We start from the raw sequence: 24,502 nt of genomic DNA on the forward strand, positions 1-24,502 counted from the left end.
AGGTGGAGAAGGACTTGGCTTCACTTGGCGTTTCCAATTGGCGTCAGTTGGCACAGAGGAGAAACGACTGGCGTGCTTTGCTGAACTCGGCCAAAATCGCTTAGGCGGTTACAGCGCCAAAAAGAAGAAGAAGAAGTGAACCCGCATGATGTTAAAACGCCCAAATTGAATTTTAAAAAACTAAAAAATATTCTAAATGTTAATCAGAGTTATAAGCGATTCGAATGCCATATTTCATCTAAGTGCCCTTCAGCCGTTTCGGAGTGAAGAGAGGTCTCGCATAGTTTCGGTTTTTAATATCTCCAAAATTTCAAATCACCTTGTACCGATAAAAAAAGTTCCAACTTCAAAAAACAAAATCGTAACCCATTTATACAGCCACCTCTCATACATGAAATTAGAAAGAACGGTGCAAATCTACTGACCTTCACAAAAAATTCCCTTTCGTATAATATACGTACATATATACTTAGTTAGATAAGTACGACTTTTCGAAAAGGTGGCAAGCCTAATAAAAGATATTTATTTATTTACTCGAGGTTTTTTTTTTTAGTTTTTCATAAAACTTGTGTATAAGTTGACTAAATTCGACTATCCAAACAGGTACAAATCCTTATCAAACGTGTTTTCAAGCTAAAGTCTTTTTCAGTCTCTTTCTCTGGTGACACAAATTTCAATTAACTGATGAATTAATTTAAATTTGATTTTTCAGACAGAGGTCAGATATAAAGCCTTTTCAAACACATTTCGATTGATATCTATCTTCTGATAACTCATCTTTTTTACAAAATAATTTCAATTAACTTCTTAAACAGGTGGCAACCCCTTTACAACATTATAAATGTTCCCGGAATTGACACCGTATTTTAATATTTCCTATAATTTGTATATAAGTTAATCAAATTCGACTTTTCCAACAGGCAGCAGCCCTCGTAAAAAGTATTTTCAAACCAAAATATTTCTAAATTTCCTTCGCCTAACATGGTGATAAATATTTTATTTTGGCACCCGTATTTCAAATAAATTTCGTATAAGCTAATTAAATTCATTTTTTAAACATGTGGCAGCCCTCTTCAGACGTAGTTTCAAGCTATAATCTTCTTAAATTACCTTCAAATATTGTGGTACACTTAACTGATGAATTAAGTTGAATTTGATTTTTTAAACATGTTGCAACCCCTTAAATACAGTTCAGAAATAAAGCCTTGTCAAACCCATTTTGATTGTCACCAATATTTTAATCATTTACCGTAAAACCCCCTTAAGTACCTCACGAAAAATTACAGCTTTTTGAGGTACTTAAGCGGGTTGGATACTTAAAAGAACCCGCTTAAGTACCTCGACGTAATTTAAAACCAAGATCGTAGCATTATTTAAGCACGTAAACACATAAAAAACAGATAAAGCAATGTTATGTCATTTTCATAAAAATTAAATTAAAAAGGCATTGATAATACATATTTATACATACATACAACAGAGCATATCATTTTGGACCAAATTCAAATTATATTGTTTGCCACTTATGTTTATTTTTTAATTTTTAAAATTTTTCAATTAAAAAAAATTCATTCCCTAACAAAAACCATAGAAACTTAAAATATAAGCTTAAAAATTTGCCGAACACTGAAAAAAAAATTCACCAAAATTTCAAACTTGTTTTTCAGAAGTGTTAAAATTTTTTTATGAGTATACAGTTTTATAGCCCATTCAATTTTAGTGTAATAATGCGCAGGTTTCAAGTGGCTAAAATTACCGTTGATTTTTTAGAATTTTTTTTCCGAAGTTGTGTAGCCCTGCCACTGAATTTCAAAATATGTAAATGTTTGAAGAAATTTAAAAAAGGCACTTAAAAGGGGAAAGTTATAAGTAAAATGGTTTATGGGGTACGAAAAATGTACGTACTTAGGCGGGTTGGGTACATAAGCGGGGAGGTACTTAAAAGAGGGATTTTATTCAGAATACATTAAAAAATTCATGGTGCCTTAAAATGTTGGGAACTTAAGCGGCTTAGGTACTTAAGCGGGGGGGNCTTCTGTAAACACCTCAAAAATATTGTTAGTGTTGAAACTAAAGATTTCTTAACTTTCTTTTGTTTGACATGTTTTAATATTAATTTAACTAAAATCGACTTTTGAAACAGGTGGCAACCCTCTTCAAAATATTTACATACTATTGTCTTCTTAAAATCTTTTCGCCTAGCACTCAAATGGTGATGTATGTCCGTTACCTAATTCCCTTAATTTAAATTTAATTTAATTTTTTAAACAGATGGCAACCCTCCAGTAAAGTTAAAAGACAAAGCTTTTAAACCCGTTTCGATCGACAACCATTTTGTAATAATTGGTTTAACTTTCTAAATAATTTCAACTTAATTTTTTTAAAGGTGGCAACTCTTTTCGAAAAAGTGAAACCACATTGTTTAATTTGACACCTAACTTTTGAAAATCGAACGAACGGTGCTGATCTGATAGCACTGATTATTAAATAATTTGAGTATATTTGTTTTGCAGGTAGCAACTCCTTTCGATAAAATAAAACCAGTTAGCCAATCTACAGACCAAGCGCTTTAATTTGACACCCCATTTTTGAAAGTCGAACGAACGGAGCAGATCTTTTATGCGGAACAAAAAATGCCATCGCGTATTATTTTGAACTTAATTTTTTAAAAGGTTGCAAACTCTTTTCGACAAAGTTAAACCTTATTGCACACCTAAAGTCAGAGCCCTTTAATTTGACACCTCATTTTTGAAAATCGAACGAACGGTGTGGATCTGATGGCATTGATTATTAAATCATTTGAATGCAAAGTAAAACCTTATTGTACATCTACAGACTAAGCGCTTTAATTCGACATCTCATTTTTTAAAATCGGACGAACGGTACAGATATTTTATGCCACAAAAAAAAATACCTTCGCGTATTATATAATAGATTGTCGACAATTTTGCTGACACTTGTCACTCTGACAAAATTGTCGCAACAATAGCCACAAAACCAAATAGCTCCGTCCCATCAAATTAAATTAGGTAAAAGTGAAAATTTCTAGACGCTAGGAAATCGCGTTGATTTTTAATACTTTTTTTAGCTGACGGTGCTAGGCATTTTCTTCTATCCTAAGATAAAACGTGAGTAAGTTGAACCCCTACTTGGCTTCTTATATGTTTTAATAACTAATCTTTCATATGGACCACACTAAAAGCTCCTTTTGTTTGTTTACATTTAAAAACAGCTGGGATCACCTGATTTTCAATTCTCTCATTCTCCGCACGGGGTTGCATTAAAGTTTCAAAAAAAAACTTTGAAATGTAAATTGAGAAATATTCTAGAAAAATTTATTTCATCCTTTTGAACTGATTAAGAAATTGAATTGAATTGAATAAGAAATATAAAATACATGGCATGTCTTTATTTTCGAATAATAACGATAAATGTGCATGTTCCAGGTAATCATTTAAAATATTTGTGAAACATATCGTTTTGCGCTAAAATACAACAATGTATGTGAAATTCGTTCTCATTGTTTCTGTGTTGAACATGATGTTCGTGCCTGCCGATGGAAAAATTAGGTAAAATGGCAATTATTAAAACAAAAAACAGCAGTAACTAAGCCTAAGTCGACTTAAGGAAGAATTAAGTTATATATGCTATCGTTTTCTGCAACAACTATTCCATGTGTATGTGAAACTCCCATATCGTTAGCCAGGCTATTTAAAAAGTTATTGATGAAAATATTTTGGTTTCCCCATAAGGTTAACATTACAATTACAAAAGGTATACCCCTATTTTTTTTTTTTTGAAATCAAAAAATATTTAGAGGTCGCTCAAAGCGCTCAAAGTTTTCCATGTATTTTTATATGAGCAAAATTCAGGAGACTTTCAATAATAATACCCAATTGTTTACTTAACCATTTTTTTTTAATACTAACGATTTTTTATTGGTCACCCCATTGCATTTTCTGGGCTTTTGTGGGTTTTTGGCGGACCTATAAATTATAGTTGCGATAAAAAAATGGTTAAATAAACAATTGGGTATTATTATTGGGAATCTCCTGCAGATAAATAGAGTTTTCTGGTACAAAAATATTAATTTTCAACTATTCTATACCATTTCTGGTCCCGGGACATAGGGGCATCTACGGAAACGAGGCAGCGGCGAACTAGCAAGGAGCGGCTCCGCACTGGATGTGTCCCACGCGGTGGACATGGGCGCCTCGCTCAGGGAGATTAAGACAAAAATTACCGAAATTTATCATTCGAAGGCCATGCAGAGGTAGAACTGCACAGGATCCTACAGAATTGCCCGGCAGTTCTGGGTGTCCTACGACCCACTCAAAACCAAAGCTCTCTTAGGAATGAGCAAAATGCCTACAAACTTACTGCGGTGTGCACGGGGCACTGGCCCGTTGGGGAACACGCCGAAAGGATAGGACTGCCCTTCAATAGGTTCTGTCGCAGCTGCGACGACCCGGGCTCAAATGAGACAGTCGAACACTTGCTGTGCGAATGTCCAGCCCTCGCAAGTATGAGGCTAAAGACACTCGGCAAACCATTCCTGCAGAATATTTCAGAGTGCAGCTGCCTCTCTCCGTATGACGTACTGAAATTTATTAAAGCCGCCAAATGGCTGTAGGTTGCCCGAGTTGTGGAATCAAAGTGGCAAACTTGCTAATTGCTTGTCACCTGAGTGACAATCCACTTAAACCAACCCATACCATTTCTACGAAAAGTTGTTTTTTCCCCATATAAAGTACATGGAAAACTTTGGGCGCTTTGAGCGACCTCTAAATATTTTTTGATTTCAAAATAAAAAAATAAGGGTATACTTTTTTCGGTATAGAGGGGGAGGCACAAAAATTCCGACTTTACTTTTTGACATGCATTTTTGGACCACCCTAGTGCAGATATATAGGCTAAGTTGTAAGTGGGTATATTGCAAAGCACCAGCCTCTTTTATTTCTATACAATAACTCATGGAAATGTCCAATATGCGCAACTATGTTCAAATGCCGAATTGGAACTCAGTTGAGCAAATTGGTCATTTCCATCATTTATAGCTTAGAAATAAAAGAGGCGGATGCTCTGCAATATGCCAACTTGGAACTCAGCCATAATGCTAGAACGAGAAAACCAACCAGCCAATGCATGATTTAATAATAGGTTCATTCCTTATCTTTTTGGACTGAAAAATGTCAAAATCCCAGAGCGTAAGCAAAATGCGCTCACTAAAAGAGAATAACAGGAAAAAGTAAAGGAACCCAAACAACCAAATTTTTAGTACAAACAATGGCAACAACAAAACTAACGTCAAATAAGAATAGAAATGTATGTACAAAACACATTCATACAAGCACAAGCACGATAAACACTTACTATATCAACTATTTTTTGCCTCCTTCCAATTTCAATTCACTTCTTTGACTTTTTAGATTATTATCACTTTTTGCGTATTCTTTAAGTTCCGTTAATTTAATTTCCGTGTTGTGCTTGACGATAGTGTCGTTGCTTCTGGCTCTAAAAATCTGTACCTGACAAGCGACGAATGCGGTGCGAAAAGCAAGGCCGATATTCCAAATCAACAAAAATCTCTTAAAGCTATTTCTCCTTCGCAAACTGTCAAATCTAAAAGCTCGAATGCCTACATTGCTGCTGATAAACAACAAATACTTTTAGATTCTGTGTTTAAAGAGATCGTTGCTCTAAGAGCCGAAAATGTTCGAGTCATTACATTGGTTAATGCACTCTATGATGTTAAGAGCTTAATTCTTAAAATGGAATGCTTGGAGTCTGAACTTCGTGCATTAAAGAACCAACTTCATCAGGAAGAGATAGTTACTGCTATCAACCATCTTAATACTCAATTAAAAGACTCATGCGTTAATGCATGCTCCTATGTAAATAATATCGATCGCGTTGATGAGAATGCTCTGTCTAATGTCCGTTTTGATTCGCCCGCTAACTTGCCTGCTCCTACTTCTTCAGCTGTTGCTACCAACACATACATGTTATCAACTTCTATAGCTGCTGCCTCTCCCACATATGCTGCTGCTGCTGCTGCTGCGAATGCCAACAGTATCAATCGGGTCTGCGAGAGTTCTCTGTCCAACGCGCGTATTGGTTTTACCGCTGCTACCTCTTCAACCTTTGATGCTGCTGCTGCCAATAATAATAATTTGATCAACAGCTCTTTGACTGCGGGTGCTACTTCACGCTCTGGTCTTGCTCCGAGCGTAAGCGAAGGTTCTCAGGCTCTGCCGAATATTGGTGGTGCTGCTAATGTAACCCAACATGCAAAATGGTCAACTGCAACAAGTAGAAGAAGCAATAGCCAAAGGAAGGCCGATGATGTGGTGGTTGGTCGTAAGACCAGCTCCGACTTGGACGTTGTTCCGTCAAAGAAATGGGTTCATTTATCCTCATTCAAGAATACCCTTTCCGAAGATGATATCATATCTTATGTTTCGAAAAACTCAAATATTAATCGAAGCCAAATGGCCTGCTTTAAACTAGTTAAAAAGAATGCTGATATTAATTCATTGCGGAAGATTAACTTTAAGCTCGGTGTTTCGCCGGAAGCATTTAGCGTGATTTTAGACCCAGATCTCTGGCCAACTAATGTCAAAGTGCGCCCAAGTGCGCGAAAATTCTTCTGACTAAATCCGACTACTTCGCACTGAAGAGAGTCACTCTCACTGAGTGTTGCTCTCTCATTTTTGCTGTTATTTTCGAGTAAAGGAACGCTTTTTGGACTAAATCTGACTACTTGGGACTTTTTCTGACTATTTCTGGGAGATAAGGAACGCAACTAATAAAAGGTTTGCTCAGAAAACAGTTTTCTCGCTCCCTCTTGACAATATCGGCTCCCTTAGCAAGGCACTGTGTGTGGGTTCGTGTGTGAGTGCAAAGCTTTTGTAAGGGAGTTAAGGGAGTGTCAAAACTCGAATGTCACTAGTGAGCAAACCTTTAATTATTGAATCATGCAGCCAAATTACCCAAAAAGACCGTCAATATTTTACAAAATTAAATTTTAATTTTTAAAGCAAAAAATAAAAATGGTGCGGAACTGTGCTGTTTGTAGAAGCAAAAAAGTAAGGAAAATGAAATGTTGTCCTACTTGAAAACGAGCCGTATCGAGGAAAGCGGGCAGACGCATGCTCGGCTAAGGCGCTGGAAAGGAAGGCACGCAATCTCGCAGTAAACATATCTTTTAAGAGTGGTTACAGTGATCGCCTCAAGTGTAACTTGTACATCTCTTGCTGCTTATTCAAATCCGCTTTGTGATAAAGCTTGCACCAATCACTTTCTGTGAGAAATTTTTGGTTGTTTATTTATTCCGTTTACATGGAAGTCGTTCATGACTTTTTCATATAAATGGTAATTTCGTCGTTGATGACATTCAAGCGACAGTATCTTGCAATGGACTTTTTATAAGTGACCGCTGCAAGACATTGTCTGTTATAAGTCTTTGATAGTACACCTGCATGACATTGTCACCAGTGTCATTGTCAGCTATATGTCGTTTAGGATTCACAGCAAGTGCGACGATGTCACTAAATCCTCATTAGTGACGATGTCACCGGGGCCATTTTCGCTACTGGGATATATTTATACTAACACAAGCGCAAATTTTTGACAATATATGCAACAATTTTTATTTTAATATTTTTCCGCTAATTTTGTATAAATATATGGTTCATTTTATAACAAAAAAGATATTAAAAATAACATTGACAAATAATTCCCAAACTTTGTGCAAAACTCGCGAAAATTCAGCAAATTTTCAACTTTTCAACGGAGACTTCTTGAATTTGAGTATGCAGATTTGTAGCCCAATAAATTTTATTATAATAAAGCGTCAATTATAAGTAGCTAGGAATTACCGTTGATTTTTGCCAATTTTTTCACGCAGTCTCTTCCATACATACATTTTTTTTTTCGAAAATACTTTATATGGAAAAAATGCAAAACACCTTCAACAAAAAAATCTCAAAAATCAATGCGATTTTTGACTAATTCCGAACTTGAATTTTTTTACTAGAATTTAATGGGCTGAAAAACTGTATACTCAAAAAAATCTGATTAGGAAGTTGAAAATTTGCTGAATTTTCGCGAGTTTTCCACAAAGTGTAGGAATAATTTTTTTTTGTTTTTTGTTACAGAACGAACCATATTTTAATACAAAATTTGCGGAGAAATATTAGAATAAAAATTGTTGTATATATTGTGAAAAATTTGCTGTGCCAATACTTTGTCCCGGCAGTGTATATGGGTATAATGTTTGTTGAGTTTTTATAATTTTTGTACGAAGTTTAAAATGTGGATTTATGTGGTGTTGGTTATATAATGCGCTATACTTTTATAAGAAAACTAGCCGGTCACAGATGCGCGAGGCTTCGCCATGCGCTGAATGTATGTATATGTCTGTACATTTATGTATTTATTATATACATAAAAAATCTTGTCTAAATCCGTTCAGTAGCGTGGTTGAAATATCTCGCCTTTCCTTTGTACTATGTATAGAAGATGGTGATTTTAAATAGGTGGCAACCCTACTAAAAAAACTTTAAGTTTTTGTACATGCGAAGGCCATGCACTTTCATTTGATATCTCATTTTTTTATCCAACGGTTGGTGAAGATCTTGTAGTTTTTAAACAGGTGGCAGCCCTACTCAAAAAAATAATACATTATTACACATCTAGAGGCTAAGTCTTTTAATTTGACGGTGACGGTGCACAACTGACGTCTACACTTATTAGAATTTAATAAAATAATTTGCTTAACAAGTGGCAATCCTATTAAAATTCTAAATTAAAAAGGTCACTCTCCTATCGATACAGAATATATTAGAGAAAATCTCGTCGAAATCCGCTCAGTAGTTTTCGAGATTACCGCGTACAAAGAATCTCGACTTTTCTTTATACTATGTATAGATTATAAATATTAAACAAACAAAAGAAACCCAAAACTGGTCAAAATTTCATACATAAATAAAAGATATACGTTTTTTTTTGCAAAATTTATATTTTAATTTTTTATTTTATTGTAAGTAAAAATAATTTGGAAATCATAAGTGGGTCATAACAGCCTCCGCACTCTACGGACTTTATCAGGCGCTAACTATCTAGTCAGGTTGGGATGAAGGTGCCCACGACCCAACTAAATATTCGGGTTAGTGGTGGGTGCGCAGACTAAATCGTAATTTTATGTGAAGTGATGAAAAATGTTTTCACTTCACGTTTTCACAGAACATTAATTGCCCCCTGAAAACAAAAATGGTATCACATGTATATGTGTATAAAAACAAAAGTTAAAATACTTCAAAAACTTACTGACAAGTAAGATGATAAATTTGTATGACAAATATTGCGGATAATCGTTCGCATAAACTTTGCATCAAAATTTCTATGCTTTGAAACGTATCTTTTGAACACAAATTTTTAATAAATCTTGAGACTAATTATTTTAGAATTAAAAGTTAGTTTATATTAAAAAATATATGTAGAGTAATAAGAAATTTACACGATTTTAATGAATACTCTTAGCTGCCAGTTAGATCAACATGCATATTGGGCAAGAATGATAGAATACAAGATTGCGCCGTCCTCGCGGCGATGACATTTCTGTGCAAAAAAAACAAAGCCTATTAGATGTGAAAAGAATAATAACAACGATAAAAAAGAATGAAAGAAGTGTGAGAAGCAGGGAATGTTTTCAATTTGAGCAAAAAATGCTTAAAGACCGTTGTAAAAAGGTAAGGTGTAACTCAGTTAATGGACTATTAAAGAAAATAAAATAATAATAAGAAATTTACACGATTTTAATGAATACTCTTAGCTGCCAGTTAGATCAGCATGCATATTGGGCAAGAATGATAGAATAAAAGATTGCGCCGTCCTCGCGGCGATGACATTTCTGTGCGAAAAAAAACAAAGCCAATTAGATGTCAAAAGAATAATAACAACGATAAAAAAGAATGAGAGAAGTGTGAGAAGTGTGAGAAGCAGGGAATTTTTTCAATTTGAGCAAAAAATGCTTAAAGACCGTTGTAAAAAGGTAAGGTGTAACTCAGTTAATGGACTATTAAAGAAAATAAAATTTTTAAAAGTAATAAACAGGAAGAGATAGGTGCACACAAAGTTAAGTTAAATATTTATTATACCCAAATTCATAAAAAATTAAGAAATCGATTTTTTTATAAAAATGTCACTGTATAGAGCTATTTAAATATATTTTATTTTTTATGAATAAGGCCATGAGCATATACCGTTTTAATAAATAAATCTTGCAGCGTAATGGTATATGTATATGTTGATATTTTTTGGTTGGCGAAATATGTATGCCAACTAAATAAAAAAGCATATAGGAGTAAATTTAAAAAAAAAAATTTAGATATTTAATGGCGCAACACTGCTACCCTTTTTGTCGCACGAAACACTCTAATACGTGCTTGTCATCTATTTCTTCCCCTTCCACTTTTCGCTATTTTACATTTCTTTCATATTAACTTCATTTGCATTGTCATATTTTTCATATTCGTTTTAGGTTCGACATACTGCTATTTCATAATTCTTTCATTCTCATGTCATCTATCCTCCACTTCTTTCATTCTAATGCCGTTCGCGTCGTCGAACGTGCCTGTCAAACACTGCCGCCATCATGCTTTTCAGTTTGGCAGGCACGTCCGCTGTTTGGCATGCACAACCGTTGTTAGAAAGAAAATAGACAAAAAGGGGCAGAGGATTCAATACTTGTAAGTATATACGAAGTTTGAAATCGACGATTTGCTCGATGCTCTTTGCTCGCCGCTCCACTATGCGCTTAGCATAAGTGAAACTGCCTTTAAATATTTGTGTCATGATTAAGTATGACATTCATGAACAAGCAAAACGATGTAATTGAAAAGAGCCACATCATTAAAAAGAGTGAAAGTATCGAAAATTAAAAACAAGGTTAATTGAAAAAATTCGGAAATAACCCAACTCTAGTTTCCTTCTGCCGGTTGATCAGAGACTTTTAGTTGTAGTAAATTTTGCACCCAGGAAAGATATAATGAAGATTCTGTCATGTAGAAATTCAATTAGGTGAAGCTACTAAAGCTCAACCACATAATTTTACGAAATGAAAATTCATTGCAATTCAAGAAAATGTATCTTTTGCAGTGTTCACACATGGGGGAATTATACCAGCTGAAGTAATTAGAGCGAAAAGAAAGATTTTGACACTGCCTTATTTGAAATTTTTCCTTTAAAATTTGACATACCGTGTACAATTATTACAGGTATTGTCTTCCGAGAGAGCGCATGTGGCTTCTAAACATGTATACACATCATGGTACAATAATTACAGATATTGACTTCCCGGAGAGTTTTGCTTCACACCGAAATTCGTGCTCCCTTATTTTCATTTTGACGCAGTTCAATGTTTATTCTTTTACTTTTATTTGGCTCTGCTTTTTGTTTTCGCTCAATTTAATTTTTATAATTTTTCAAAACAAAAGGAAAAACGTTTGTAATGAAATGAGCTATAAAAATTTTGAATTTATTTACAAGCAAATGTTTTTTACCGGCTTTAGCAAATTAGATAAGTGCTATGCAAGATGGTTTGTTTAAAAAAATACGTGTACATATATGGTATATGTACGGTAACCACAAATATATTTTGAAAATGCAGGACAAAATTTTTACATGGAAGAAAATGCGCAGCACCGTCAACAAAAAAAAATTGTCGCCCCTGTTTTTTTTTCAAAAATTTTTAAAATCGGATTTAGACGTAGAATATGCTATATTTTTTTATAAAAAATTAATGAATATTAAACAAACAAAAGGAAAACCGTAACTAGTAACTATTAAAAGGGTGCGCTTTCAAATAACAACGAGTGTATATTTCTTAATTATTAATGCAATTTCAAACTTTAAACATAAATCACATTTGCTTCATTGGTATTAATCTTTTTGTAATGAATATTTACAAAATTATAATAAGGCATATTACATTTTACTTTAAACGAAATATGAACCTCTGTAAAGCAAATTTTTTAGGCAAACTTTGGGTCGTTGAACACGAAAGTAATACCCATGGTTTCAAAGAAGTGTTTTCGAGATTTGTTCGAAAAACGTATTTTTAGTACTTTTTTCAGTTAATCGTCAATATCACATGAAACGACCTAAATCTCGAAAGGTATTGATGGGCCCTTTGCAAAAGTATATAATTTGTGCAGATTGTGTTCCGTAACATCTACATTTCTCATCAGATTTTCATTTACTGTAAAAAGAAAATGATTGAAATTTTACTTTTTTCGATTTTGGTCGCTTGTAACACTAATAATTTTCTATAGGGTAGTTTAAGGAGCTTTTCGGCAAATTTTCATCAAAATCGGCAAATATATTTTTGTAAGAGAACTATAGGTGGCTTATGTTGATTGAATAATTTTTAGCATTTTAATTTTTTGTACCAAAAACACGTTTTTCGAATAAATTACGAAAACGCTTGTTTGAAAAAAAAATTGGCTTGGAAAACATTTTTTTTTTCTTAAGCGATTACCACACAATTTGTAGGACAGTGTTATTTATATATTTGACGCTGGTCTTCATTTTCTCGTCATCCATTGTCCATAACCGTACAAAATTTAGAACACATTGACTGGTTGAACCTTCAAAACCAGCTGCTTTTATTTCGATTAGGAAAGGTGAATTTTAAAATATCGAAGAAAATGCGGGACAAATGCNAAAAACGTTTGTAATGAAATGAGCTATAAAAATTTTGAATTTATTTACAAGCAAATGTTTTTTACCGGCTTTAGCAAATTAGATAAGTGCTATGCAAGATGGTTTGTTTAAAAAAATACGTGTACATATATGGTATATGTACGGTAACCACAAATATATTTTGAAAATGCAGGACAAAATTTTTACATGGAAGAAAATGCGCAGCACCGTCAACAAAAAAAAATTGTCGCCCCTGTTTTTTTTTCAAAAATTTTTAAAATCGGATTTAGACGTAGAATATGCTATATTTTTTTATAAAAAATTAATGAATATTAAACAAACAAAAGGAAAACCGTAACTAGTAACTATTAAAAGGGTGCGCTTTCAAATAACAACGAGTGTATATTTCTTAATTATTAATGCAATTTCAAACTTTAAACATAAATCACATTTGCTTCATTGGTATTAATCTTTTTGTAATGAATATTTACAAAATTATAATAAGGCATATTACATTTTACTTTAAACGAAATATGAACCTCTGTAAAGCAAATTTTTTAGGCAAACTTTGGGTCGTTGAACACGAAAGTAATACCCATGGTTTCAAAGAAGTGTTTTCGAGATTTGTTCGAAAAACGTATTTTTAGTACTTTTTTCAGTTAATCGTCAATATCACATGAAACGACCTAAATCTCGAAAGGTATTGATGGGCCCTTTGCAAAAGTATATAATTTGTGCAGATTGTGTTCCGTAACATCTACATTTCTCATCAGATTTTCATTTACTGTAAAAAGAAAATGATTGAAATTTTACTTTTTTCGATTTTGGTCGCTTGTAACACTAATAATTTTCTATAGGGTAGTTTAAGGAGCTTTTCGGCAAATTTTCATCAAAATCGGCAAATATATTTTTGTAAGAGAACTATAGGTGGCTTATGTTGATTGAATAATTTTTAGCATTTTAATTTTTTGTACCAAAAACACGTTTTTCGAATAAATTACGAAAACGCTTGTTTGAAAAAAAAATTGGCTTGGAAAACATTTTTTTTTTCTTAAGCGATTACCACACAATTTGTAGGACAGTGTTATTTATATATTTGACGCTGGTCTTCATTTTCTCGTCATCCATTGTCCATAACCGTACAAAATTTAGAACACATTGACTGGTTGAACCTTCAAAACCAGCTGCTTTTATTTCGATTAGGAAAGGTGAATTTTAAAATATCGAAGAAAATGCGGGACAAATGCAGGACACTTGGGAAAAATCAGTACATTTTGGGGGTTTTCTGTTTCGAAAAACTGCGCAGGACAGACTTTTAAAAAACAGTACGGTCCTGCAAAAAACCGAACGGATGGTCACCGAAGGTATATGGGGTATGGAAATATCCCTTTTTAACTAGCAGTGAACCTTTCAGTGTGGGCAACAATGATATTTTTTTAAATAGGGCAGATCGGAATATGCGCTCTCTGGGAAGACAATACCTGTAATTATTGTACCATGTATACACATAATATTGTTTGGCGGTAAATTTAAATACGCTCTTCTCCCCCTTCATGCTGGTTCTTGATGTTACCCCTCATCTACCTCCTAAATGTGCCAAGCCAGCTCCTAAGTGCAAGAGGCTCCTGGGAGGCACTTTGCCTCTAAACTAGACTATAAGGGAGCACGAATTTCGATGTGAATTAAAACTCTCTGGGAAAACAACACCTGCAAAAGTTGTACCATGAAGTCATGATTCTTTTACTTTAAGTTGGCTTTGCTCAATTAATTTTAATTTTTCCAAACAAAAAAACCAAGGTGTATTAAACAAGGTGGTGTTGGGGCGACAGCTGAGTTTTTCTCCGTGGAGGCCATTACGTCAAAATGATGTGTTTGTTGTAACTCATACCAATGACAGTATGGACATCAGCGTATAATTTGTTAGTGTAATTTTTTACTTATATACGGCCAACACCACCTTGTTAAATACGCCTTGAAAAAAACGTTTGAAATAACGTGAGCAAGGCGAATTAATGTAAGGTGATAGCAGGAGTACAAAAACAAAAGTTTACATGTATTTTGTTTTTGCTTTGGCGGCATAAACTGTCAAAATCTGTAAGAGTGTGTGTAGAAATTCAAACAAAATTTTTCAATTTGATTTCAGTAGCCCGTTTCTGTAACTTTTCTCTACCAATTATTTTTCTACTGGTAGAGAAAATACGTCACTCTCACCTACTAATTAGCAGTAGAGAACAGGGCGGCGAATTCATATCTCAATTCGCCTCGGTAGAGAATTGTTACAGAAACGAGCTACTGAAGCCGTGCGGCGAAACACATACACAAAATCAGCTGAGCTAGTAACACCACCTTATATAAATTCGCCTTGAACGTGAGCAATAAATAGCTTTGATTTGTTTACTAAGCAAATGTTTATTTATCGGCTTTTGCAAATTAAATAAGTTCTCTGCAAGATGGTTTGTTTAAAAAAATACGTGGACATATATGGTATATGGCAGGGGTGGGCAAGGCCGAGGCCGAAAAGAGCCACATCTAAATTCTAAATGATACAAAGAGCCACACAAAAAAAAATTTATTTTTTACATAAAATTATTAGAAATGAAAAACATTAATTTTGTTATAATTCTAATGTACGTGAGATAAATATTAAGGAAAATTCAAAAGATCTCTTTGGCCAAATTTTCAAAATCTGGTTTTACGTCAGTAAAAGCCGCTCGTAACCGTTCTGTTAAATGTTGGTTAGTCAATAGGTACGTTCGCTCAAAATCTCCAGTAAAAAATGTCCAACAAGAAAGTTCCGGCGAAATAGAATATTTGCAGAAACTTGTAAGTTAGACGAACACATTTTAGAAATTTTGTTTACATTCAAAAGTATAAAATTGACAATGTAAGAAAACAAATCCCGAAACCTTATCATGACACAGTTCACTGACTAAACGAACACTGAGTGAAAAATCAATCAAAAAATGGTTAATTTTACCAAATTCAAACTTGAAAAGGAATCAACGTAACTTTTGGTTAATATTAACAATGCTTGGTTGTTACCCTGCAGTGAAATCCAAAACTAGTCAGGAAAAATACTAGTTTACAACTAGAATTTCCTGACAGAGACCGAACTAGTTCGAAAATGACCAGACTTATCCCAAGTACAAAATGATTTATTCATGCCGTTTTATTTGACTTCGACAATTTAATACAATAAAGTACACAAAATATTATAACTTTTATTTTGGTATATTGTAAACCATTAAATCGAATACGTATTCAATTATACCAGTCCTGTTAAATAATGATTAATATTCATAATGATTTTTAATTAAAGCATGTTTTTTTGGATAACAGTTCAATGATCAAATACCGTTATTACCACCTTTTTAATAAGTAATAATTAATTACTTAAACAAAATGTTAATTAATTCATTAATTACTCACTATTTTGTTATTTTTGATCATTTTCAATTATCTATGACTTTTTTTATTTACACGATTAAAAAATTTGATTTGATAAATTTCTATTACCAATCAACAAGCCAAACTATAGACAAAAATTAAGAATATTTAATAACTGCTTGAATTATTTATTTATTTTATTCTTATCCAAATCTCAAATTTTAAACATTAATTATTACTTTTATAAATTTTTAAAAATAATAGACTGAAATGTGCAAAGTTAATGAATTTAATTTATTTTAATGAAAACTTTTCTTTTTATTTTAGTTACCTCAAAAATGATCAAAAGAATTCATTTTATTTTTTACTAAAATGTTTCCTTTTGCATATTCAATATTATTAAAAAAGATAAAAATATAGTATTTTTTTTTATTGTATATTCATGAATTTATTTTATTTTTTGACTCCCAAAGTAGTGATTTTGGTCCATAATTAGCCTAGCATTTTTCTGTCTGTTGTGAACTAGTATGAGACTGGTATATTTCTGACCGAAATCTAACAATTGCCATCTCATAGGACATCCCCATGTTAAAAATACCAGTTGATTGCATGGAAAAAAGATAGTTGGCTGACTAGTTGGGCATGCGGTTCATACTAGTTGTGAGGTAGTTTACAACTAGTTCATTTGACTACAGGGTATTTTCAACAATGATTTGGTAATATTAACCACAATTTAATTTACATTAACCAAACTTTTGGTTGGAGATACAAAACAAAATTTTGTATTATCATTTTAACATGTTGCCTCTGCAACAACAGAAGCATCTCTACACACTCAGCTACAGCTGCTCTATAAATGTGCCTTTAAATGTTCCAAGTTGAATCAATTTACTTCGTTGTTGTTGTTGTTGTAGCGGCTACAACAACTCCGCCCAGATCGGTTGATATCTCAGTCGTTGTCGTCAAGTTCCACTAACGGCAGCCTTAGGAAGCGTGCAGCCTCTATCGGGTCGATCCACAAGGACAAAGCCGTTAGGGTTGTCGGGTTTTCCGGGCATGCGAAGAGATGTTTCGAGTCATGTGGGGTCTCTCCGCATGCCGGACACTCATTTGGCACATCCTCATTCAATCTACTTAGAAAAGAGTTTAACCTGCTGCAGTAGCCAGAGCGAAGTTGGGCTATTGTCGTTCGTGTCTCCCGAGGCAGATGAACTTTCTCTCCGAACTTTCTCGCTTCTTCACTGCAAAGTGTCTAGCCCTCTCCCCTACAAAATCCTCTGCGACCCTGTTCACAACCTGGAGGTCAGGCTACCGCTGGGAATTCACGTCGATGACACACCAATTCCACTGAAGTGGCCACCCAAACAGACAGCTGCTTGCAGAGGAGCCCTGGCCTAGGCACGTCAGGAGGCATCTATATGAACTGACGGACGAAGTCCAGAGGTTCATCAAGCAACCGACTGGCCCTGAACGGCATTCACAGGGAGTCAGTGAGATTCTAGACCTGTGAATGCCGTTCTAGGCACACCACCACCGGATATAGACGAAACGGAGCTTCATCTGCCTCGGGAGACACGAACGACAATAGCCCAACTTCGCTCTGGCTACTGCAGCAGGTTAAACTCAATTTTCTTCGTCGTTTGATTTGGTTCTGCACTTCACAGAAGCTTTTTCGTAATTAAAAAAAAAAAAACGAAAACAGAAAAAAAAATAAAAATTTTGTATCGCACTGACGACATTCGTACTGCTGGAAGCCAACAAATAACAGCAAGCGAATGTTCAACTTGAACCACATTCCTTACAATCGGCTTATTGACCATGAAAAAATCAAACCATAACTAGGTTGAAAAAACCATTGTGCTTTTAGCTCAGTGAATAATTACTTCCTTCTTACAAGTTTAATTAGTCGCATTTTACTATTTTAACTTTCAAACTATCAAATTCAATTTAGGGATTTGCGTAAATTCCAACCAGCTGTTTTCGATCAGCTGTTTTCTTGTTGGCAAAAATTTTTTCAGCAGAAACTAACAGCTTCCTCTCAAAATGAAATGTCACTTTGCTCTTTCAATTTTCAACAGCGGATATTTTAAATCTGGTACTTGTTGCCGGAATTCAAGCAATGGTAAAGCTTTATGTTGCATTTCCAGTATCTTCTTTCAATTCCAAAAACTCCAACTTTTCTTCTTTCGCTTTTCTTAAAAAGGGGTATTTCGGATATTGTATGTAAATTCATTCTCAATTAAGTTACATAAAAGGGGGTTTATGAAGTATGCAAACGTACATTTAAATAATTTCAAATCGGCAAACCTTTATTCAAAATCTGTTTTTAAATCATGTGCAATATTTTTTTCTAGACATGGAGATCATGAATAAAAAGACGTAGTTTAGCTTCGAAACTTAAAATAATTTGCGACAAATCAAAAAGATTTTTATTCTCTCCTTGTAGAGACAAATTCAAGTTTGCAAATGTTCCATCATATCGGTCATTCTCCGAATTGCAGGTAATGTTCGATCTCAATTTGCGTATGTGTATATAAAAAGGATACAAGTAATTTTTAGCAAAAAAAAACCGAATACAAAAAATCATATATATATATATTTGTATATATATTTCATGATCCAATGATCGGACCTGAATCAGATTAGTATGGGACCACCTCTGAGACACTACCTTTCCGATGCAAAAAGAATTATCTAAATCGGTTGACGTGGTCCAAAGTTATAGGGTAACATACATAAAAAAAATTATTCCGACGAACTGATAACCTCCTCCTTTTTTGGAAGTCGTTAAAAATAAAAAATTAAGACAATAAAAAAGAATATCCAGCAAAGAAATAAGTATTTTCAATAGTGAAACGAGCCACAATGATCTAAGCATAAAGAAAATTACAAGTAATTTTTAGCAATAAAGAAACCGACTTTAAAAAATATATATATATGTATATATTTCATGATCCAATGATCGGATCTAAATTAGATTAGTATGGGAGCACCTCTGAGACACTACCTTTCCGATGCAAAAAGAATTATCGAAATCGGTTGACGTGGTCCAAAGTTATGCGGTAACATACATAAAAAAAAATATTCCGGCGAACTGATAACCTCTTCCTTTTTTGGAAGTCGGTTAAAAAAAGCCGCACTTTGCTAAGAAAAGAGCCGCATTTGGCTCAAAGAGCCGCGATTGCCCACCGTTGGTATATGGTGTATAGAAATATCCCTTTTCCGTTACAGTAAACCTTTTAGTGTGGGCAACAATGATATTTTGCAAATAATGTAGATCGGAATATGCGCTCTCTGGGAATACAATATCTGTAATTATTGTACCATGCCATGACTATATGGCAGCCGAATTTCAGAAAGTAAAGCAAGTTTTATTACTTCACCTGCTTATTGCGCCATGGTTTTCACAAACAATTTAAAAGATATGTACATTTAAAATTGAATTTAAAAAATTTTAATATTTCATTATTTCATAACTCTTAGATTAAACTACAGTGATAGACAAAAGTCAACATACACCGCCTCTTTTCGTTGATTTGAAAGTACAAAAACTCTATTGAAAAATGTGTTGATACAGTTTTATTTGAAACCATTTTCTTATCACAATCAACTAAAAAAAAATCCATTCTTTTACATAAAATAAAGTTATGGTAAAAAAACGCAGAAACAGCGTTGACAAAAGTGTACATACAGAGCGAAGTTCATAGCTTGTAAACTGGTATGCTGTGTTGTGATAACGGTAAACTACCGTTTGTTTTTTTGTTTCCTTTTACTATGTTTGGTGCTTTGCTGATATTGAATTTAGTTGTGGTTTGAAGACTTATGCATCAACAATGGCTCCGCGAAAAGAAATATCAGTTGACGTAAGAAATTTGGTTATATAGCACAGAAAAGAAAACAAATTATATGGTGAAATTTCAAAAATTTTTAACTTGAGTCGGCTAACAGTACATACCATTGTAAAAAACTTTGAAAAGAGTGTTTCTACCGAAAATAGGCCACGCAAAGGCCGCCCGAGGAAACTATCTCGCAGAGACATCAGCTTGATTCTCAAAGAAGTGGACAAAAGTCCAAAAGTTACTGCTCCAAAAATAGCCGAACATAACAGGCACATCAAACAAGTGTGTCCACCCAAGAACAATTCGAAAAACTCTGAACAATAACGGTTTCCACAGTAGAACACCACGCAAAAAGCCTCTTATTTCTGAAAAAACCGTACACTTCGCTGGGAGTTCGCGAAATCACATAAAGAAAAGGAGATGGATTTTTGGCAAAAAGTTTTGTTTACAGATGAGTCAAAGTTCAATATATTCGGCAGCGATGGAAGGGCAAAAGTTTGGAGGAAAAAAATACTGCACTTAATCCGAAGAATTTATTATCAACTGTGAAGCATGGTGGTGGCAACGTAATGGTTTGGGGGGCTGTTGCGGCATCTGGAGTTGGAAGAATAGCATTTATTGAGGGTAATATGGATCGTTATCAATACAAATCTTTACTGGAACATAATTTGAAGCCTTCGGTGGATAATTTGGAGCTTGGTGCAAGTTGGAGCTTTCAACAGGATAACGATCGAAAGCACATGGCACACATTGTTAAGCATTGGCTGCTCTACCATGCTCCAAGGCAATTGAACACACCACCGCAAAGCCCAGATTTATGGTTTCAAATAAAACTGTATCAACACATTTTTCAATAAAGTTTTTGTACTTTCAAATCAACGACAAGAGGCGGTGTATGTAGACTTTTGTCCATCACTGTATGTACATATATATTAATGGCCCTATTATTTATGGCTGATAGCCGATGGGCAACCATATACACTTAGGTCTTTTTTATTGCGGTACATGCGTTAGTCAGAAAGGCGAATAAAGAAAAAATCCGCATAAAAAGTTCTTTACTTTCATACAAAAACAGAGGATGCGTTCCAGCATTTTCAAAAACCGCATAAATTCAGATACTCCATGTAAAAAATTCTGAAAAACGGCATAAAATCCAGTGAGGCAATATTAACCAAAAAAAAAATATTTATTTCACTTCAAGACTTATTATTCGATGTAAAACTGAGCATTAATCAAATAAATAAAATTCAATCCGTATTTTAATCAAAAACAAAAAAATATATGTATATGAATTATGTAAGAATACAAAGACAAATTATTTATCAGAAGCATTGTCTCTTACGAAATGAAAAAAAAAGTAATAAAAACTCTCAAAAAAGCAAAATCGCTACAGCGAAATATGGTTTGAAAAACCGCATAAAAAGAGACCTAAGTATTTTAAAATTCGCATTACCTGCAGCAACTGGCTACTGACTGTCGGCTACTGAGTCTAGTAGCGTCATTTTCTGTTGCCCGCTTGTGACGATTTCGTTATTTGTTTACATAAATTGTTAAACACATTGGAGCAAAGTTGCGAATTACCTCGAAATGTACATATCAAAAAGGAAATTGGGATGTTGTCTGTGCTTTTCTGTATATTGAGATTAATCGCTATACATAATACTTAGTGCCAGCAACTAGACACCAGGTGCTATATATAATAGGGCCATAATTTTAAAAACATGTTTACTTTATTAATGAAGCAATATTGCAATCCTTTACACTTACCCTCTTTTCATCTATGCCATTTCGATCCCTATTCCAACCCATCCCGATAAGAACATTATCTCTATGACTTTCTTGACCAAAATTGGATTGTTCTTCTTTAGTAGATTGAATAGCACGATCCAAGTCACTCTTCCTTGCAAATTCTACAATTAAGCATTTTGGGTTAGAGACTGGCCATCGTACTCCATGTAATGCGTGACGGGTTTCAACGGCTTCACTAAAAATAAAATTAACTTTAGTATGACAAAAACAAAAATAACAAATTTCAAATGCATACTCTTCAGTTTCATATTGTACGTAACATTTTGATTTTATGCGATCAATCCAAAATCCCTCTTCCACCATTTTTCCCGTGCGAGCTAACAAGCCTTTTAACTGGAGCACGGTAAATGGTCGGACAAGATTTGTAATGAATAGTACATTACTAGGCTTTTTACTTGTCGGGCTCTGTTTTTCAACTTTTATATTTATTTTGTTAATAGTTTTTGGTGCGGAAGATAGCTCTATTGGATTGCGGTTAAGTTTTTCAGTACTATTTATAGTATTTATTTTGTGTGTTTCTCTTTCTGGAGAAGGTGTCTGTTCGCCTTCTTCGCGTTCAGAGTTTACTTCTTGTATTTCAGGGGACCCTAAGTTCAGTTTTGGAGCAGGATGTACGCCTTCAGGACGTTTTAATGTTTCAGTGGTAATCACAAGCAGTGGACTCCGATTTTGAACTGTTCTCTTTGTAATCCAGGTTCGCTTATTCGCCTTTGCCGCATCTGTTTTTTCGTCGGAATTGGTGACTTCACATTTAGGTGACTGAGAATCTGTCTTATTATTTTTCAAATCATCTGTAGCGTCAGAGCTACCCGCTTCAAATCCTTTGTTTATTATTTCATCGTTATTCGACTTTTCTTCTTCATTTTTATTTGAACTATCAACGTTTTCAACCATATTTTCATTTTTAGTTGATGCATCTTGTGATTGTAACTTTTCTTCATCTTGTTCCTCTGCTTGTATTTCCAATACATCTAATGGCTTCATAATATCAACATTAGTTTTCGGACTTGACGAGCACGAAGCAGCTTGTGCATCTATATCCGATTTTGGAGCTTGTTCATTGCTTGCAGTCACATCTGCACCTGGTTTGCTTTCATTTGGGCTATCTTCTTTTATCGAGCTGTTTTCTTCCGGGATAGCTTCGATTTTTAGGTCAGCGATAGTGTTCTGAGCTTTGCGTTTGGCGGGACTGCTTCGATCCTTTACCGGTGTACGATTACGTGAACGATTTCTACCGGGTTCAGCTGACGATTCCTCATTTGTGGGTTCAACGGGGCAATCCGCAGAGGGAGTATCCTTTTCTGCTTCATCCCCCGTTGGTGACATTTCGGGATGTGCGCTCTTTTCACTTGCAGTTTCAGATGTTTTGCGAGACCGACGAATCGTACGACGCGACGCCGGGGCAGGAGACGAAACATCAGTAGATTTCTTTCTTTCGCTTCGTCGCCGCATCATTAAACAAACGTTTAATATTTCACAATATATGCACAATAAATATTTTCAGCGCTAAATACCTAATTAAGAAAATAAACTTTATTTCCGTAAAACATTCACGACTTTTGAAAATTCAATACACCTTGCACCACTCTGTAAAGTATGAAAGGGAACCATCTTGTTTTAAGAGGTACATTCAGTGAATATCATTTTTCCACATATTGCCAGATCTAAAATATAACACAAGCGTTCATTAACGTGCATTTACACCTTTTGAATTTGCATACTATTAGGTAAGGCAAACCTAGCATGCTATAACCTGGGGCCGAATGACAGCTCTCGTTATTGTTACGATTATCCTTTATGAACGAACGACACAAGATCGTGTAAGAACAAGAGAGTGAAAAAAGCCAACTTTTTAAGAGGGTTCTACGCCATCTTGTTTCACTGGAAAACTAGCGAAAATTAAACAAAGCAAAGAAAACAACGAAAATCAGCTTATCAAGTTTATTCAGTAAAATCGCTGGAGAAATTTATCAGAAATGTGTAAACGAGTATCCATACAAATTTTGACAGTTCAATTATAAGGTTTACACAATTATAAGTTTATACGGTTTACAATGCATTTATAAGGTTTGATGAATACCCTTATAGAAACTAACTCACTAAGGGCCAGTCTTTCAGTGCACGGCCGTGGTTTAAACTAAGTTTAAACGCCCGATCTGGCTGGTTTAAACTAAGATCAGCCAATCAAATGTCAGTCAGCTGTTCAATTTAAACTCAGTTTACTTAACCCTACAGTAGGCAGAACCGCCTCCAGACCGTCGTTAACTAAACACCTTTTTAGTGCACCTATAATAATTTTTTTCTACATTCGTAAGGCACGATCTTTAGACAAAAATAGTACCCTTACGGCAAAGTAAATTTTAATCCGTTATGTCAATCCGTTTTATTTAAATCGGCAGTTGAATTACAGATTTTGAAAACACGGTTAAAATTAATTATTTCTTGCTATTTAGTACTTTCGTAATTAAAAAAATGTTTTCTTTTGAAAAATTTGTTGATATAAAAAATTCGGTTTATTTTGTTGTTAAAAGCACCATATTTTAATATAAGTTTTATAATTATGTCACCATTTGAAATGGAAAAAATTTGCTTTCGAACACAGACCGTCTACAGACCGGCTTGCCGACATATAAAAACCCAGTTTGCATTTTTGACCGTCTGCAGACGGCATTGCCGGTTTGTAGCACGGTGCAGCGAACAAAGGTGGCGCCGTCAGTGGTACCGCTACTTTGGTTTTGCCCACGGTGGAGAGAATACAGAGG

At 34.3% G+C, this 24,502-nt stretch overlaps 1 protein-coding gene across 2 annotated transcripts in view; it reads right to left on the reverse strand.

Annotated features, from left to right (window-relative positions):
- Window positions 1–23,366, reverse strand: part of Acn (apoptotic chromatin condensation inducer acinus) — a 69,399-nt gene extending 46,033 nt beyond the window's left edge. For both annotated transcript variants that reach the window (XM_017632509.1, XM_017632443.1), the window contains exons 1-2: window positions 21,976–23,366; window positions 21,699–21,915 (exon numbers count right to left, since the gene is read on the reverse strand). In XM_017632509.1, the coding sequence (XP_017487998.1) occupies window positions 21,699–21,915; window positions 21,976–23,195 (1,437 nt within the window). In that variant the 5' untranslated portion in view covers window positions 23,196–23,366. The remainder of the gene's footprint in view (window positions 1–21,698; window positions 21,916–21,975) is intronic.
- Window positions 23,367–24,502: the final 1,136 nt, after the last annotated feature.

This window comes from Rhagoletis zephyria, unplaced genomic scaffold, assembly GCF_001687245.7.
Source record: "Rhagoletis zephyria isolate East Lansing unplaced genomic scaffold, Rhagoletis_zephyria_1.1 Rzeph_scaffold_00005, whole genome shotgun sequence".
In the NCBI taxonomy this organism is placed as follows: Eukaryota; Metazoa; Arthropoda; class Insecta; order Diptera; family Tephritidae; genus Rhagoletis; species Rhagoletis zephyria.